Source organism: Cephus cinctus, unplaced genomic scaffold (genome assembly GCF_000341935.2).
Source record: "Cephus cinctus unplaced genomic scaffold, Ccin1 Ccin1_scaffold1310, whole genome shotgun sequence".
Classification (NCBI taxonomy): domain Eukaryota; kingdom Metazoa; phylum Arthropoda; class Insecta; order Hymenoptera; family Cephidae; genus Cephus; species Cephus cinctus.
Window position 1 is genome coordinate 76,436 of NW_014333737.1, and position 16,686 is coordinate 93,121.

The following is a 16,686-nucleotide window of genomic DNA, read 5'->3' on the forward strand; positions in this document are numbered from 1 at the left end:
TGGAGAATTGAATTATTGATTATATATATATATATATATATATTTTCTCTCTTTTCATCAGCCGGTCTTCATATTGCACGTAATCAGTCATTCATTCTCCCCCGTATGATTTTACGTTTCAATTACCCGGGGACCAATCTTTTATTACCCGAGGCGTCTTTGGTTAGCTAAGCTCAGTAGATACGTATTACGTCGACCCAGTTGGACGAGCCTTGTTGACTGATTAAATGCGTGCAGAAATTTTTGGTGACGGCCGCCATTGTACCAAAACTCAAAAGATCCTTCGAGTTCTCCCCAGGAAGGACGAGAACGTATCGAGAGGGTGCAGGGACGTGAAATATTTTCCCTCTCGAGAGTAAGTGCATGTTAGGGGCTCGATAAGGGGAATAAGGCGCCGAGTGTGGAGCATATCAGAGAAGCTCTGGAGTGTTGTCAGGAGTACGAGAGATTGGCAAAGGGGGCGAAGGGGAGGCGAGGGAAGAACTCAAAGGAGTAAAGTGAATCGAGGGAGATCCCTGTGATTTATTCAGCATTTAAATATTTTATCTTTGGCGCATCTTTCGAAAAATCGCATTCAACACTTGTCGCGTATCCCATGCACTGAATCCTTATAGGGACTGGCGGCTGTGTTTCCATTATGGGTAATCAGCGTGAGAAATAAAATATTCCCTGGCACATTTCGGCCTGGTAACGCACCGTTCCTCCGTCGGGAGCGGACTAAGACATTAAGAAGCAAATGGAAAGGAGAAAGAGGAAAGAGAGAAAACAAAAGTTTCTGTTTCCCGTCAGCCGCGTGTAAAGTCCCTTCCGAGCTCGCGTTCGCCGGCTGCTACGATTTCATGGTGGAAACGCATTTTCGCCAGATTAATTCTCAACAGGTGTCCTCGGATGTTTGTTTCCCGTACGAAGCGAGACGTTCTTCTTAAGAAGGATCCATTATTCTTCATGAGAAGCTACGAATGGCCTTCCATTACACCATCGCCTCAGCCTCGTCCCCCTACCCCCCCCGCCCCTCCGCCCATTCGTTGCGAATAGGATGGTTCTTTGTTCCTTTTTTTTTTTTTCCATTTCTCCTCCACCCCGACTTCAACTTACCCCTAAATCAACCCCTGCAGTTTTCTCGTTTACTTTATGCCTTCGTCAGCCGTAACGATCGTGTCGCGAACCGACTGTTGAAACTGAACGGAATCGTCCTTGCAAATGTTCCAGTGGCCAGCATCGAGGGTCCCGAGATGGAGATAATACGTGTCACGAGATTGCACATGGGACCATATCTCTGCATAGCGTCGAACGGTGTACCACCTACAGTCAGCAAGCGAATTGTTCTGGTTGTTCATTGTAGGTACAATTTGAATTTTCATATTTTCATACACGTATAACGTAGGCGCGCGTGTACTCCACGTGTGACGTTTCCGGTTTCACGAAACGGTTAATGCCGCCGCTTGAGGTAGACGTAGCATTTCAATGGGAGGATCTTTAGAGGCATTGTTTCGCGAAATAAAAAAATTAGGTCCTGGACATTCTACCGTTGTTCGGTCTCTTATCTCCTCATTTCATTTTACCAACCGTCTTCCCTCGGGCACTTTATATTCGCGACGGAAAAAGGTCCCTGAAATTTTGGGATATGGATGCCAAAACTACCGAGGGAGCCGAAAATTCCCTCGCAGGGATCTCGAGAGCGCATATCAATATTTTATCAAGCGTTTTGTCAGATATATGATTTTTTTTTTTACGTCGCTGCAACCACCTGAAACTCATCCATTTATTATCCGGGTACAGTCTCAAAAATGTCGTTGTGCTTTTTTTGTGTCGTCCTGGCTAGTTATTGCCTCTCCTATACAGACACGACCATCTATCAGGATAGGCACGAAGCAATGTAGCTTCGGGATTATACACCAAAAGCCACGTTATCTATTCATATTTTACCACCGCGACGGACGCGAAAAATCGTACAAACGCGAGCTTTGGGAATACGTTGATTAACGTACTACCAAAAAAAGCTCCCTGTCCGTGACCCCTACTTCTTTTTTCCTCAACATTTTCAAAAGCTTCAAACGGCATTATGCGACTTCATTCGTACCAGACTCACGCGTCTGCCCGTTTCTCACAGTCATTTTCAAAGCTTCTCATTGATTCGCCGCAACACGACAAGTCTTTGATTCTAAGATTAATCGAAACGTCCCTCCATCGACAGTTCCGCCAATGATACGGATTGAGAATCAGCTGGTAGGTGCTTACGAGGGTCAAACAATCGTCCTGGAGTGTCACGGCGAGGCCTATCCGAAGCCAATAACCTATTGGACGAAGCCAACGAACGATACCATCGTAAATGGTTAGTATGAGCTTGCATTAATTTTTCATTAATTTTTCATTCATTTATTCGCCTAACCGCGCGACGCGCGATGGTTACTCGTCGCCACTTGGACACAGCCAGTGGATGATGTCGGCTGTGCGGGGAATCGTTAGGCCGCGTTGAGCTTTAATTGCCTCCCGGCCAAGGTTAGCCCTGCAAGCTCAGTGGATATTAAAGGTATTAATGCGCGCAAGGCCTGGCCCTTTTCCAGCAACACCTGTCCGGCACCTTGAGCTTTAATTATTTCAGTAGGGATCTCGAAAAGCGGCACTGTAATCAGGCCCTGGAGCTTTTACGAATTTCATTACTTATTACTAAACATCAAACCGGACGGCGTTTCTTACAGCCCTTACTCTTATAACGGGCAATACCTCAAAGCTCTAATAGCGCCTATGCTTTATTCCCTTCACGTCGTATTAAAAGCTTTACAAAAATTTATCGACAAACTCATATACAGTAATGCGCAATTGAAGTGGAACACTTGAATTTTTGTGTATCTCTACGAAACTATGACCGATTTAAAAAAACCAAAAATATATTTTTTAGGAAATTTCCTTCCCGTTCGAATGGTAAAAGTTTTATCCCGATCGGATACAAAATGGCCGAATGGCAGGGGTTGGAGTGAAAAAGTGCATTTTTGAACTTTTTGAAAATTTCGAGATCTAGTAGTTCCGGAAGGAAATTTATATTTCTAATCAGGGAACGAGAGAGAGCATCCTTCGGCAATAAAAAAACACCCCCATTGAACCCCTGTAGGATCACTCTAGGGGGAGTTACACCCCCTTGAAGTGAAAACACTTAAATGGCCATAACTTCCGAACGCGCCGGCCAATCTGGTCCAGTTTCTGTGTGATATCATTTTTAATGATACTGCAGATTCTCACAAAATTATTGTTCTCGGAGATGATCCCGTGACAGAGATCTCGAGATTTCGCAAGCGCGCCCGAAGCTTCCCCGCTATTTTTCATAAGGAAAGCGATGAAATAGAAGTTTCATTTTCATCCACGTTGTAGCTGAGATTTCAACGATTAAAACGCGCTTTTAAACATCCAAATACGAGTACGCTAAGGGGTTACATTTTAATTTGAAAAAACGCCTAAATTTTGCGAATTCCGCTCGAGGCGCTCGGGGGACAAATGCTTGGCGCGCGTGGTAGGGTACTAGTCCCCCGAGCGCCTCGAGCGGAACTCGCAAAATTTAGGCGTTTTTTCAAATTAAAATGTAACCCCTTAGCGTACTCGTATTTGGATGTTTAAAAGCGCGTTTTAATCGTTGAAAACTCAGCTACAACGTGGATGAAAATGAAACTTCTATTTCATCGCTTTCCTTATGAAAAATAGCGGGGAAGCTTCGGGCGCGCTTGCGAAATCTCGAGATCTCCGTCACGGGATCATCTCCGAGAACAATAATTTTGTGAGAATCTGCAGTATCATTAAAGATGATATCATGCAGAAACTGGACCAGATTGGCCGGCGCGTTCGGAAGTTATGGCCATTTAAGTGTTTTCACTTCAAGGGGGTGTAACTCCCCCTAGAGTGATCCTACAGGGGTTCAATGGGGGTGTTTTTTTATTGCCGAAGGATGCTCTCTCTCGTTCCCTGATTAGAAATATAAATTTCCTTCCGGAACTACTAGATCTCGAAATTTTCAAAAAGTTCAAAAATGCACTTTTTCACTCCAACCCCTGCCATTCGGCCATTTTGTATCCGATCGGGATAAAACTTTTACCATTCGAACGGGAAGGCAATTTCCTAAAAAATATATTTTTGGTTTTTTTAAATCGGTCATAGTTTCGTAGAGATACACAAAAATTCAAGTGTTCCACTTCAATTGCGCATTACTGTATACATATCCCACCTATCCGCGTGCACGTGCTATAACGTTCGGGTAGACGTTACACGTGTATTAAATGGCGCGCGAAAAGTTTCATTACGTTAAAGTGGCGCGAGACTTAAATAGGCTGTTTTATTGCTGCCAGGTTAGCCGGGCGTCTTTGGTTATCCACAGCAACGCGATACGTTCCTACGTTGGGCATTATGGAAAGAAGGCTAATAAAAAGGAATTAGCTGCTCTTAGCCAGACTGAAGGCGTAAACTGCATTCGTGCACAGTTGACCCATATTCCGTTCTTCCTCTATTAGTCAAGAACCGGGTATACTCGTTGGGGGCTGGAATGCTCCTATTTTCCTACTCGCGTATAAAACTACGACTGTCACAGGCAGTACTGGTTACAGCGTGTCTATAGTGCTTACGAAGATCCATAACAGCGATAGCGTTTCTATTTTACTTTTTACAGATAACAACTATAGGGTCGAGACAGTTACCATGGGTTACAAGAGTATCATGAGACTGACCGTAAACTCGGTGAGAGCACAAGATTTCGGAGCGTTCAAATGTGCCGCCACGAATTCCCTGGGCGAGACCGATGGAAAGATTAAAATATACAGTAAGTCGTTTTTTTGGAATCGATAAGTATTATCAACCATTGGTAAACATCGTCATGTATTATATATGTAGTTTTGATAAGTCAATGATATATGAAAATAAAATGGTACATACTAGGTACTTGTAATCGTACGATTTCATGGTCTTGAATAATAGACGAGTACATTGGTGAAATTGAAATTACAAAGAGAATTTGAATTACGTATTTCAATATCAATTGATATTTTCTGTTAGAGGTCCCGTTTCCCCCTTTAATTGTACTTATGTAAATAGAAATTTGGCGTTCGGCTATTTCGGGGACGATTTCATTAAAGTATTGGCTATTTTGAGGAAACGTCACTCCTTTGAGATCTCTCCTCAAAGACTTATCGGCGTAACGGCTGTTTTGAGGGTTATAGAGGGAGGTGTCACACCAAATTTTTTCAAATTTTTTTTTCAATGCCAGACACCCGCAGCTGTGATGGGCTTAGAAAATTTTTCGTTAGGTCAAAATTTCAATCCTGAAATGTCCTAAGGTAGTTTTTTTTTTTTTTAATTAGCTCGCTATTGTGAACGTCCCTTTATGTTTCCTGTCCTCAAACTGTTCTATCGACCACATTTATATATTTGACTCTAAGGAGATTCGGCCTCCCACGTCTAGTACGTATGTCACGCATGCCTGTGTACCCTTCTATCCCCATTACGTAGGTGGTTAATCAGTAATTGTCACAGAGGTGTGAGCTTGCACATTATTTTGCGCCCGTGCACTTAACGTCACAACAAACCAGCAGGTCACGTGGGAAAGAAGGTTCGTTGGATTTGGTCTCCCTCGTTAGCTAATGAAACTACGGCACAACGGTGACTTCCGAATGAGAGGGAGTGCGACAGAGCGAGATGGCGAGACCGGGTGACAGAGCGAGAGGAGCTGGTCTGGAGGTTCGAGAAACGTCACGTGACACGTCACTGTGTTACTCGAGCGTCTCTCATGCGCGCCAAGTGGCATGCGATGTAAAGCCACGTTCATTCAAGCCGTACATTATGCCTATTTACGGCTCTTGCGAGACTTTAATTGATCGCTCGCCTAATTAAAAGTTGGCGGTGGTTCGTAGAAATTGTTGGATTCTTCGAAAGATTCTATTGAAAGTGGCACAAGGGTCGTTGCTGCCGTTGCAGCTGCAGCTGGCTGGGATACAATGCCGCAGTCGTCGATTGTAAATATATTCCGCGCTGATATACTCGGTCCTTGATATTCTTTATTATTGGTAATCACTTGGCGATGACTTTTCAGAGTTTCATTAGGCGGCTGTATATGGATTTAATGGCAATTTCAAGGCTTGGCTTGCTAGTCGGTTCAATGTAAATAATAAAGTTAAGTGCGATTGTACTTCTGGTTAACGTCGAGATGGTTGGCTTGATTGTTCCCTCTTAAAATCAGTTTAGCTCGTTAACGCTAAGTAAGTGCCACCTAATTAGGAAAATAATTAGGTATTATTATCATGACAAGTTGATATCGTCTATACGTCATTACGCATAGGAGTAGAACGAATTTCTATTGATTTCTAAATGTCGTGTATGTAAGATTTTTGTTTTATCATTATTATTATTCACTTTGTTTTCTACCCTCATTTTCGTCTCGTCTCCTTGTATCGTTCTAATATTCGTTCACGGGCTTCCTGTCGCTTTTTAGCTCCCCAGTGCATCACGGGTAACCAACGTGCTACGGTTTTGTGAAACGTCACGTGCAATCCCGATACGTCATAGCGCCGATCACTCTACGAAAATATTTCACTCGACTGATCATTCTCGGGATACGCGTTCCTCTTTTCAATTGCGGTTCGCATTTCAATTTCTTGGTTTTTTTTTCCTTGGTTCCCATTTCCATTCGAGATGATTAAAGATAGTTTCCGGAAAGGTCCATACAATCCCATCCGTTGGTAGGTGTCTTTAGAAAATTCGAATTCTCTATTCATACCAAAACTTTTTATTCTCCCATTAATTTCAATTTAAAGAACAAATAAGTATATATATATATATATATATATATATATATATATATATATATATTTCTGTAAATTTCTTTTTGTCCCAGGAATCACAGCACCGTCAACAACGCGACGTCCAAACGCCAGAAGGGATTCGAAGAAATTATGGAAAGGCGATAGCCCTCATGAAAAAGAGATTGCCGGTAAGGAAGAGGATGCGATTTCCGTGGATGAAGAAATCGACGAAGAGCCAATAAATTTTCATTCATCGACGGCCTCCTCCATATTTCATCGACACTTTACGAATCTCGAATCGCTTGCGATGACCATCCTCTTTCGCGTCGCCTTAAGGCTATTCTCATAGAACTGCCAATACCCGAGACTACGCACCCCCGTATACGCGGTGCCGTTTTAAATCGTCCGCGCGCGATAAATTAAATGGATTGAAGGATGTACGAAGCCATATTGCAAACCAAGCCAGTGTCCATCATCCAATTAGCGTGGGTGATTAAGGTATTGGGAAGATGAGTGAGGTATCTCTCCGTCTCTCTTCCCTCGCTATCGAGTATTATCAATTGAAATCGATATCTCGCAAATCGACTTATCCTTAATTATCGGCCGATAGGAACGTGTCAATCAACGATTCCGTGACGTGAGAATTCGCGACTCACGTATAAAATGTCTTCCAGCGCGGAAATTGGATAAAAGGATTAAAGACTCGATGTATCGAAGCAGATAGCGAAAATACTCAAGTGTAAAGATTGCACGGGTCCTCCGAGGGCTCAACCGAGGGACAGCAGAGGAGCGAAAGTAACCCGATTAATATCGTCAGGGAGCGATCGTAACAATCGTCAAAATCAAACGATAATCAGTGGCGTGCTCCTAGGACATTTTCCCTTTTGTTTCAAGCTGCAGTAACTGGCAGTAAATCCTTTTCACCCGATTACGTGGTTTCAGTTTATTCAAGGCTTTTCGCCATTAACGAAGTGTAACCACGCGAGTGCCTAAATTGGCATTTCGCGGTTCAATAGCAGGCAAATCCATTTCGTGGATTTTAAGAATTTTAAGCCTACGTTTCTCCTCGACCGTCAAGTTTCGAATGTATCGAGGGAATCGATCGTTTCAAATTACGTCTGCAGGGCTTTCAAAATAATCGGTCACAAACGCAATTTATGGCATTCGAAGTGGTTAAAGTAAATTTTTTTTTATGGTCTCGATTGATAAAGTAAAATCTTGGGTTACGTAATTCAATGTGTTGCTTTGACGAGAGATAGGCATTCGCCAGGGTGAATTGAAAATATTTCAATATTACTTTACTTCGAATTCACAGCGTATCGAGCAGGAACGTGTATTTAAAAAAAAAATGGGAAAAAACCATCACGAAAAGTCTTTGAATAAACGGGGAAAGCCATTTAGGATTAACCGAATGATAAGCGACCGTAGGGATTAGACTGATGGAGTTGAAATAAAATACTTGATCGCTTAACATCGTAGAATTGTTATCGACTGCTAGTCATACCGATGCGTGATAAGTTTTTTAATTGATTCGTCATTGAATGTAACTGTAATGACGTTTCGATCGTACTTATATTAATACAAATAATTTATTATGCAGCATTTCAATGTACTGTATATACGTAAACGTAAACGAGGAAAAATGTGGATCTGCCGTTAACTCGAGCAATGCTTAGTATTCGGGGAGCAAGAGATTGTAGTAGCAGTGACAAGAAATAGAGAAAAATTGACTGAGCCAATTAATAAGAATTATTAATGGCAATGATAAATTTTTAACAGAGTTCTCGTGATCGTTGTCAAAATTTCTTTTTCAAATACCAATTGTCACCTCGATGATCGCAGTTACACATTTTTCTACGTGTAGTTTTAACATTTATAGAGAAGATATCGATCGTCCTTTATGGTTAGAATCGAATTGTACAATATTTCATGTATGATATATAGAATTAAGCCTCAGGGACGTGTAAATATACAATTGTAACGTTAAGTATGTATCTTTAGGTTTTGCATTTGTAATCACGAAGACCTCAATGTAAATATGTCATACGTCATCGTATATTTGGGCAATAAATGGTTAGACAATCGTGAAAAGCATGTGGACGTTTTTTTACGTTGCAAATATATTATTGTTTTGAGAAAAATGAATACCATTATCGACAAAGCATACTTACTGGTCGTTTAGCCACTTCACAAGGATGTATAAGGAAAACAAACTTATTTTTTTCACTATCAATGTAGTAACGATCCCCTGTACCGTGGGTGCAGTCCATGTAAATTTACCTAAATTACAGAACTAATAGAATTTATCATTTGATGGTAAAGTATGAACTGTCGGAATAGTCAGATGGAGCGGCCGGAGCAGCTGAGCTTTCAGCCTGAGCCTACAAGTTTCGAAAGTCATCCGCGAGATGTCGCCACCGTAACAGAAAAACAGCTGTCAATCCTTGCGTAATTTAGCTAACAGACTCCAAAAACTTCTCCGTAAGACTGAACCAAAACTACGTTGTCAATGCTTTAAGTACGTGGGATCCTAACTAAACAAATATACATCACTAACGACTTCCTTTTCAGTCGATCACGATCAGGAAACAACGACCCAAGAAGGTACTCGACGTAAAATCTTCTTTTACCTACTCGCTTTTTCTTTTTAAAACGACAAAACCTCAAAAATGCCATAATTTTATTTTTCTTAGAGAACGAGTTTACGGAAACAAAGTATGCCGCATCAGGTACAGGAAGTTAGTAAATCTCCATGGTTCCGTGTTGAGTACGGTCGATATCGAACACAGGTCAGACAAGTGGGTATTAAACTCCGTAAGCTTAAACTTCCAGGTTCTGTCGTTGATACTCGAAGAAAATCTTAAAAAATTCCAAGAAGTCGCTAGCGACGTAAAGTTTGGAGTTGGATCGAATCCTGTAAAAAGATTCGTATCGTTCAGTAGCAAAGAAAACAACAGCACGAAGATAATCCCCGGCAGCACCGTATTCAACCACCCGGGCGCATACCTGGACGTTTTAAGAATTTACCTATTCTCTTTGTATAAAGTTTATACAATTAGAGTCTACAGCAAGGGTCCCAAGTATACACATGGTGTAACTTTCTCCTGGGTCCGATGAGCAAGCAGTCCAAATCAGCTGAGAGGATCCATCTCCTATTTATACTTGTCATAGGAATAATATTAACATTGCAGTGCAGCTAGCACACGTATCAACACCATATTCTAGTCGAACGAGATATCATTATAACAGTGATATGGGCTCCTCCTTCATAGGACCCTGGATAAGTTACATCCTGTATATAACTTTGAACTGGCAAATGGTAAAAGGATACGTTATGCTGTCCAGAGTGACCAAGACGTGATGTCACCATAAAGCGGAGGACAAGAAAAACGTGAAATTGAGAAAAAACAAAAGCGACAGAGGTTGCACAGCGATGAAGGTGAATTTAACGAGAAAATCATACCGAGGGAAAGCAAAACGTACGATTCGCATCCTGAAATTTTCTCGTAGACTGTATTATTCGTCGTGGTCGCTCGTCGTATGGCGATATGGCGAGTCTAGCCGGTTAGACGCCATGGCTCATATCACGTTCAATGTCTGCGGAGAATTGTGAAGTCTTGACGGTAACGAAGGCCGAATATAATAATGACGTTCTCGAAAGAATTATTATGGAAGTTGGAAGCCGACTTGGCTTGGGTAGGGACTGGGGGCAGTAGGTAGCGGTAGAGGGAAACGAGGTTGGAAAGGGCTTCGTTGCAAGCCAGCTCGTACATCACCACCTTGAATCCGTTTCGTGGGATGGCCGTAGAATGGAGGAGCTCCTGATAACAAAGGGCGCAAGCTGACTCGTTAAACAATATGGACGCTTCGTAAACAAACAAGTTTACCAACCACAAATATATTCAATTATACGCTACTGAAATTGGGCAGTATGACGAACTGGTGGGAGATAGGTTAAAAGTCGTAGGGAGCGGAGCAGAAGGTTAATGACGTAAAGAGACGAATCAGGATTTTAAGTACAAAGATGAAGGCAGAAAGTATGAGGGGTATGAACTTTGTGTGCTGTGGCATTTAGATTAAAGGAGTTGCCTATGAAAATTATTTACAGTTTCCATCTTCAATGGTAAACAGCTCAGGCTTTGATATTTCCATTAAATTTAAATTAAGACGAACTACCAGCTAAACATTGGTTAGGGAAACCAACACTCACTTTGGCACCGTTGAACCTTATGGAATTTACATACATACATCCTGGCCGTAATCACTTTGTCACCAGCTGAGAAAGTAAACTCCATCGCAAAGGAATACGAGGATTCCGATTATCATTGGGATTCGTGTTTCGCGAATTCAATTCACGGGAAAAGGGTCTTTGAGAAAGTTGCTACTCGCGAAAGTTCGTGCGATTCTTGGTAACGGTCTTTTGAGTCTTTTTTTTAAAAACCTCTCTTATAATCCTGCTCTCGTTACGGCGACGAGTAATATTTGAGTTTGGCGTAATTAATTTCACCGAAATACAGATGCAAAGTCACCAGACAACTTTTCATTTGGCTTTGGCAAGCCATCGGCGTGTTTTCACGTTGCTCAAGGAAGACACGCCGGAGCCCGATTTCCCTGTGGCTACGTGTCATTTCCGGCGCACCCTTTATTCGCTCTGCCCTGAACACGCGGTCGTCGGGCAAAACGTAAGGTAAATATAGCGAAGAAATAATTAAACTTCCCAACCGTGGATATACAAATTTAAGAGATACAAATTTAAACATTTTTTAAGAGTTTGTCCAGGGAGGCAGAGACGAAATTTTCAAAAATAAACAGACGCACGTGAAAACGCGGCTATGCACGTACGTTGAGAAAAAAGCAAGACTGTTCCCTTCTTGATTTGCAATTGAGACCAACCAATGGAACGTGAGTCGAGTGCAACGTGTATTTCAGCACGCATCCCTTTTCTCCCCGTCGTGGGAAACAATGTGTCCCCGTGTTCCTCCTTGTTATTCCTGCTAGTTTCCACCGTCATACACATATACGTTATACTGCGTTACGTAGACAACTCGGCCGTTTTCCCATGCGGCCTGTTATTCTAAGCCGGCGCAACGTTTCTACATTCCAACGAAGGATCCCTCTAATTTTAACTTAGGTTCGCCAATTTTTTTTTGTCCAGTTACGCTCTATTTCCGCGTTACGTTAACGACGCCACATTTTACGTCCGAGCGTACATATCACTTACAAACGACAAGAATACGGACTTGTACAGCAGATAACGACGTGCCTCCAGGCCACAATTCCGGAAGCGTCTCTTTCGCATGAAATATGGATTTTTTGTTTCTTTGGTAAGCAATATAACCAGGAAAACCAGCAACGCCAGCAACCCATCGAATATCACCGACCTATTCATATACAGGGAACGTGGTACTGCGTTTGGATAAATTGCCTGGACAATTTCTCAAGGGACGCGTAACAAGCCGTGAAACGAAAAAGAAACCAGTTGTCAGCTCCGATACACGATCCATAGATGTGCCCTTTCGTTTCCGAGAGCGATGTCCTCGTAAGGTTAATTGCAGTAAAGAAAGAGCAAATTAGTCCGGGATTCTGTTTAATGACGTAGCATCGAAACGAGTAAAACACGAACGGCCCTCAGGGGGGGAGACGGTATTAGCGGTTTGCTCGTGTTCAATAGGCTGTATGATCCGGCGACTCTCCCTTACGACCTGTTTATGGATAACAGCTTGTCAACGGACAAATCGTTTCACGTAGAACACGTCGACGCGACGTGGAACACGAGGAGGAGCGACACTAGGAGGCCCATTTAAACTACGTGGTCCGCTATAGCAGTGATATACAGATATATAAGTATAGCATACGGCCAGAGTAATTCGCACGTGGATATTTTCACAAGACGTCAAAGTGACAGTTGTCACGTGACAGTCCCTTTGTGCTCGGACGATTAAATAAGAAGCGGAAGTTTGGAGCATTTAACAAAATTACAACCTTTTTCAATGCACAACTTAAGGATCGGTATCAATCGAGTAGGTATCACGGAACTTGGTTATCCTGACGATGTAAGTAGCCGATTAAAGACAACAGAGAGAATAAGAAATTATTTTGACAGGTATTGGCATAGTAACAGGTAGCTAACCAAGAGTTTCATTAATACTCACACTTTGTACAATCTCGGTTAATAATTTGTGCGGAATGGCTCCTTCTTTCCTCGTCAAGGGACTTTTGTTGATCTTAAGTGAGTTGGTGGTCCTGTCTGTGAAAAGAAGCATATAACGAGCCGCGGCTGAGGTGCTAGGTCGGTGGGAGAAATTATACGTAAAAATTATTCTTTTTTTGAGAATAAGTTAACGCGATCATAAATTACCGGTCGAAACGAACTTCGGTCAAGTACCTCCGGCCCCGCTTCGGCACCTGGGGGCGTCATCTTCCTTCATCCACTGTCTGCTTTTACGTCGGCTCCTGCGCCACCTCGGCGTCACGCTGTGGTTAGGTTAATTTGGCTCATCGAGGCGACCGAAGTTCATCCGAAGGTATTTTCGCATTCGCGCGCCTCTGACGGCGTTTTGGGTAAGCTTATTCAAGTATACGTAGGGGGAAAGAGCAGGCAGACGACGCCTGGCGTTTTTAAGACGATCGTAAACATGTGTAACAACAGTGCCGGCACAACTCGCCATGTTGGAACCCCGTTGGGAGCGTCGGGGCTTTCCTACCCCTCGTGCCTTTTCACCACTCGACTCGCTCCGGTGTCTTAGATGCCAGATAGCAGTTTTATGGAAATTCTTCGCGGTCGAGAGCACGCCTAATGCTCTGAATAATATTCCGCAACCTAGCCCTGCGAGCTTGTATAATAGGCGGCTCCAGACTCCTACGTAGTAATTGATGATCTTTTTATTCTGCCTCCACGATGCACCTTATTACACTCCGGAGCCCTTTGCTCTTTCGCCACCTTGCGTACTGCGATGTTACTGCTGTATACGCCCTTTAACTTTTGCTATGTTCTGACATACGAAGTTCTGGTATACAACTTTCTTTGGGTTGCACGTAAAGCGTCCTACTTTACACTAAACAGATTGTCCAAGGTGCTTAAATATTTTTTCGCAATCGACAAATGTCGTTTATTGGAAAATGGGATTAGAAAAAAAAATTTTTGCACCATCAAGAATAACTTGACTCTCGCTGTGGCAGCACTTATTTCAACGGGATCGGAGGGTCAAAGGTCATGCGGGACAGTCAGAAATATGGGGTGCAGAGTTCGCAGTCCGATATTTGAGTGGAACTCGACGATTAGGATATTCCGGGATATTCAGGACGACGGGTCTCCACGGGAAGGGTCGAAGGGCTCCTTTCCGACCCTACTCTCGCGTTCGCGAGGAGCGGCAGTGTTAACTTTGAGCTTTTCGAAAATCCTCGTTAAGCGTCCGAAACGCAGCTATCCTGCTAGTTGGCTCGATAGCAGCTCCAATGGCAGCACAATGGAATTGAGCAAAATTCACTTGAGCAGCTAAACCCGAAGCACATTTGAAGTTCGGATTATTTATTCGTAGATTTACTTGACGTTTGATCAATTGCACCTAAAACTGTACTAATCGTAACAGCGCGTCCCCTTTATAACGAGTGGAACTAAGTACGAGGAATGATTTGCCATCCACTTGATAGGGACTTCTATCTTTTATAAAAAAAAGTAATAGCTAATCCTTCACGTTAATACCCAGATTTTTATTTGCTTAACTGTACTCGAGTGAACGTAATTATTTTTTATCGATCCGTCCTCCAGATGGAGCATCAGAGATTTCGTCAAAGAAAACGGCATAGTAGTTTCTACTTGAAAATTTATAGGAGACTGCCTGATAGAGACTCATGTTTTATGAATGATTGCAAGAGACGGTAGTAGGAAAGACCGAGAGACAGGAAACTAAGAAGCTGCCTGATGAAGGTAAGGAAACAGTGAAGTCTTTGAATTTGGTATTAGGTATCGGGGGTCGACGTAGCAGCTGGATCATTATGGAAAAAAATGAATTTAAAAGTTACTTGAATTTCATTGAAAGGATAATGGTCCTCTGACAATGTACAATATGCTAATGGAATATCAATAAGCAAATAGGATATACCTATATAGATCAGTAGGTTACTCCCATTAGTAGGTAATACAGGTATGAAAAGCAGCATGTGTCCTTAGCATTTGCACGTGATCAACGGACATGTCGTTTCATTACAGGCAACGTCGATGCTGAGCATCGTAGGGGTGCCAACTATTGTTCCTCGTATAAATGCCTCAAATTCCCACTACTGTCGTACCTATAGTCCCCTCGTGCTCAGCCAAGCTCATCCATGCAATTTCGACTGCCGCCGGAGTCCACGATAAATTAAATAGGATTTCGAGCGAGCCAGATAACCTACGACACTTTTGCACACAGCGGTTACCAAGTGCCCATCGAACAATCCAAAACGAGAGATCCTAAATCATTATTGAAATTCCCATCAACTAAATTCAGTATCCCAGCGGAGTGATCGAGGCGTCGATTTCGCACAATTTTAAATGACCCAACAGGTGGTTCGCGGGGAACCTATAACGAGTCCGAAAAAAAGTTTACCCGGCCTCGTAAAAAAAGGTGGCTAAAGATATGACGAGTGTCTCAGCGGCGACCGTGCAGGTGCCAAAGGTCATAATGCCGGGCCGATAAGGGCTGACCGAGGATCCGAATGTCGTGGGTCGTCAAACGGAGCTCCTCCTTCAGCCAGTGCCAGTCGAGGGTATTGTAGTGGCGCGGGCGATATATCAAATTTCTTTGTAATAACAGTTTCGCCCTTCCCGACGGCTCGGAAAGTATCCAATATGGTGACACTTTGAGAACGACACCTGAGAAACGACCGGCGTCGCTAAGTTAAAGCGCCACGTAATCCCGGGTTTAGCGTGAGAAAACTCTGATTCAAGTTATCCCCTTTTCTTTTCCTCGTCTTCTCCTCGCCCGACCCCTTTTCTTCACCCTGTTCCCAACCGACTGCCGCTACTCACCGACCGATCCCACCCCCTTCCCCTTCGGCCCCGTTACCCTCCCTCCGCCACCTCCCGACTATTCTCTACTCGCCGAGGTCAGCTTATGAGAAATCCCTCCTGCCGCGTGCTAACATCACAGTTCAGTTCTCGCTCGCCCGAGCAACTCCCTAGAGCTGTCTATTAAATACCTAATATCAAGTCATGCTCCACCCCTCTCGCGGCCCCATTTCTAACCCGACGCCCCAACTCAACCGCACCGCCACCCTCCACTCCCCCCGGCGCGTCATCACCGTCTACGAACCTCCGGAGCTTTACTCTTCGAGTTTTCTACCTCTCTGCTACTGGCACAGAGCATCGTCATACCCCGAGTCCTCTCAGTCGCTCTCCTAGGGTAGTTCATCCCCCGCGATATCTAATCCAAAATGTGCTAAGCGCTATCCGCATTATCATTCTTGTAGCAAACAACGTAAAGTTTACGCTCTAACCAAGAGTCACCTTCTACCCGTTATTCGCTTACCCCTGGAGGGGCATCTTCGCTAACCACCTAACCAGTTAACACCTCAGCGTCTTCCATGCTGCATCGTCGTTTCTACCCTTTATACGAGTTTTCACTACTCTTCAGCTAATCTTCCCGAGTGTCGAAAGTTGCGTGCGGGTCGCGACGGTGTCTTGATTTTGTCTAATCTCGCGAGATTAGGCGTTGGCTCGCCCTGGGGTACAGTCGCGTTTTGGATGACGACGCTGGGACCGGGATGGGTGGGTTTCTCATTTTTCTTATCTCCCCGAGAGACCATGAATAGAGGCTGAATGATACCCACGGGATTTATCTCGACTGGTGCAGCGAAATATCGGGAAAATCGAAATTGAGAATTAGTACCTACTTACCCAAGGATCTTCGCTAGCCCCCTCCCCCCTCCCCCCTCT

At 43.4% G+C, this 16,686-nt stretch overlaps 1 protein-coding gene across 2 annotated transcripts in view; it reads left to right on the plus strand.

The window, feature by feature from the left end:
- The window catches only part of LOC107272907 (lachesin), a 29,249-nt gene extending 20,382 nt beyond the window's left edge, over nucleotides 1-8,867 (plus strand). The window contains exons 5-8 of one of the 2 annotated variants that reach the window (XM_015750571.2): nucleotides 1,210-1,338; nucleotides 2,195-2,332; nucleotides 4,649-4,798; nucleotides 6,866-8,867. In XM_015750571.2, coding sequence (XP_015606057.1) covers nucleotides 1,210-1,338; nucleotides 2,195-2,332; nucleotides 4,649-4,798; nucleotides 6,866-7,122 — 674 coding nt within the window. In that variant the 3' untranslated portion in view covers nucleotides 7,123-8,867. The remainder of the gene's footprint in view (nucleotides 1-1,209; nucleotides 1,339-2,194; nucleotides 2,333-4,648; nucleotides 4,799-6,865) is intronic. The other variant, XM_025090183.1, reaches the window with a different exon arrangement.
- The last annotated feature ends 7,819 nt before the right edge of the window (nucleotides 8,868-16,686 follow it).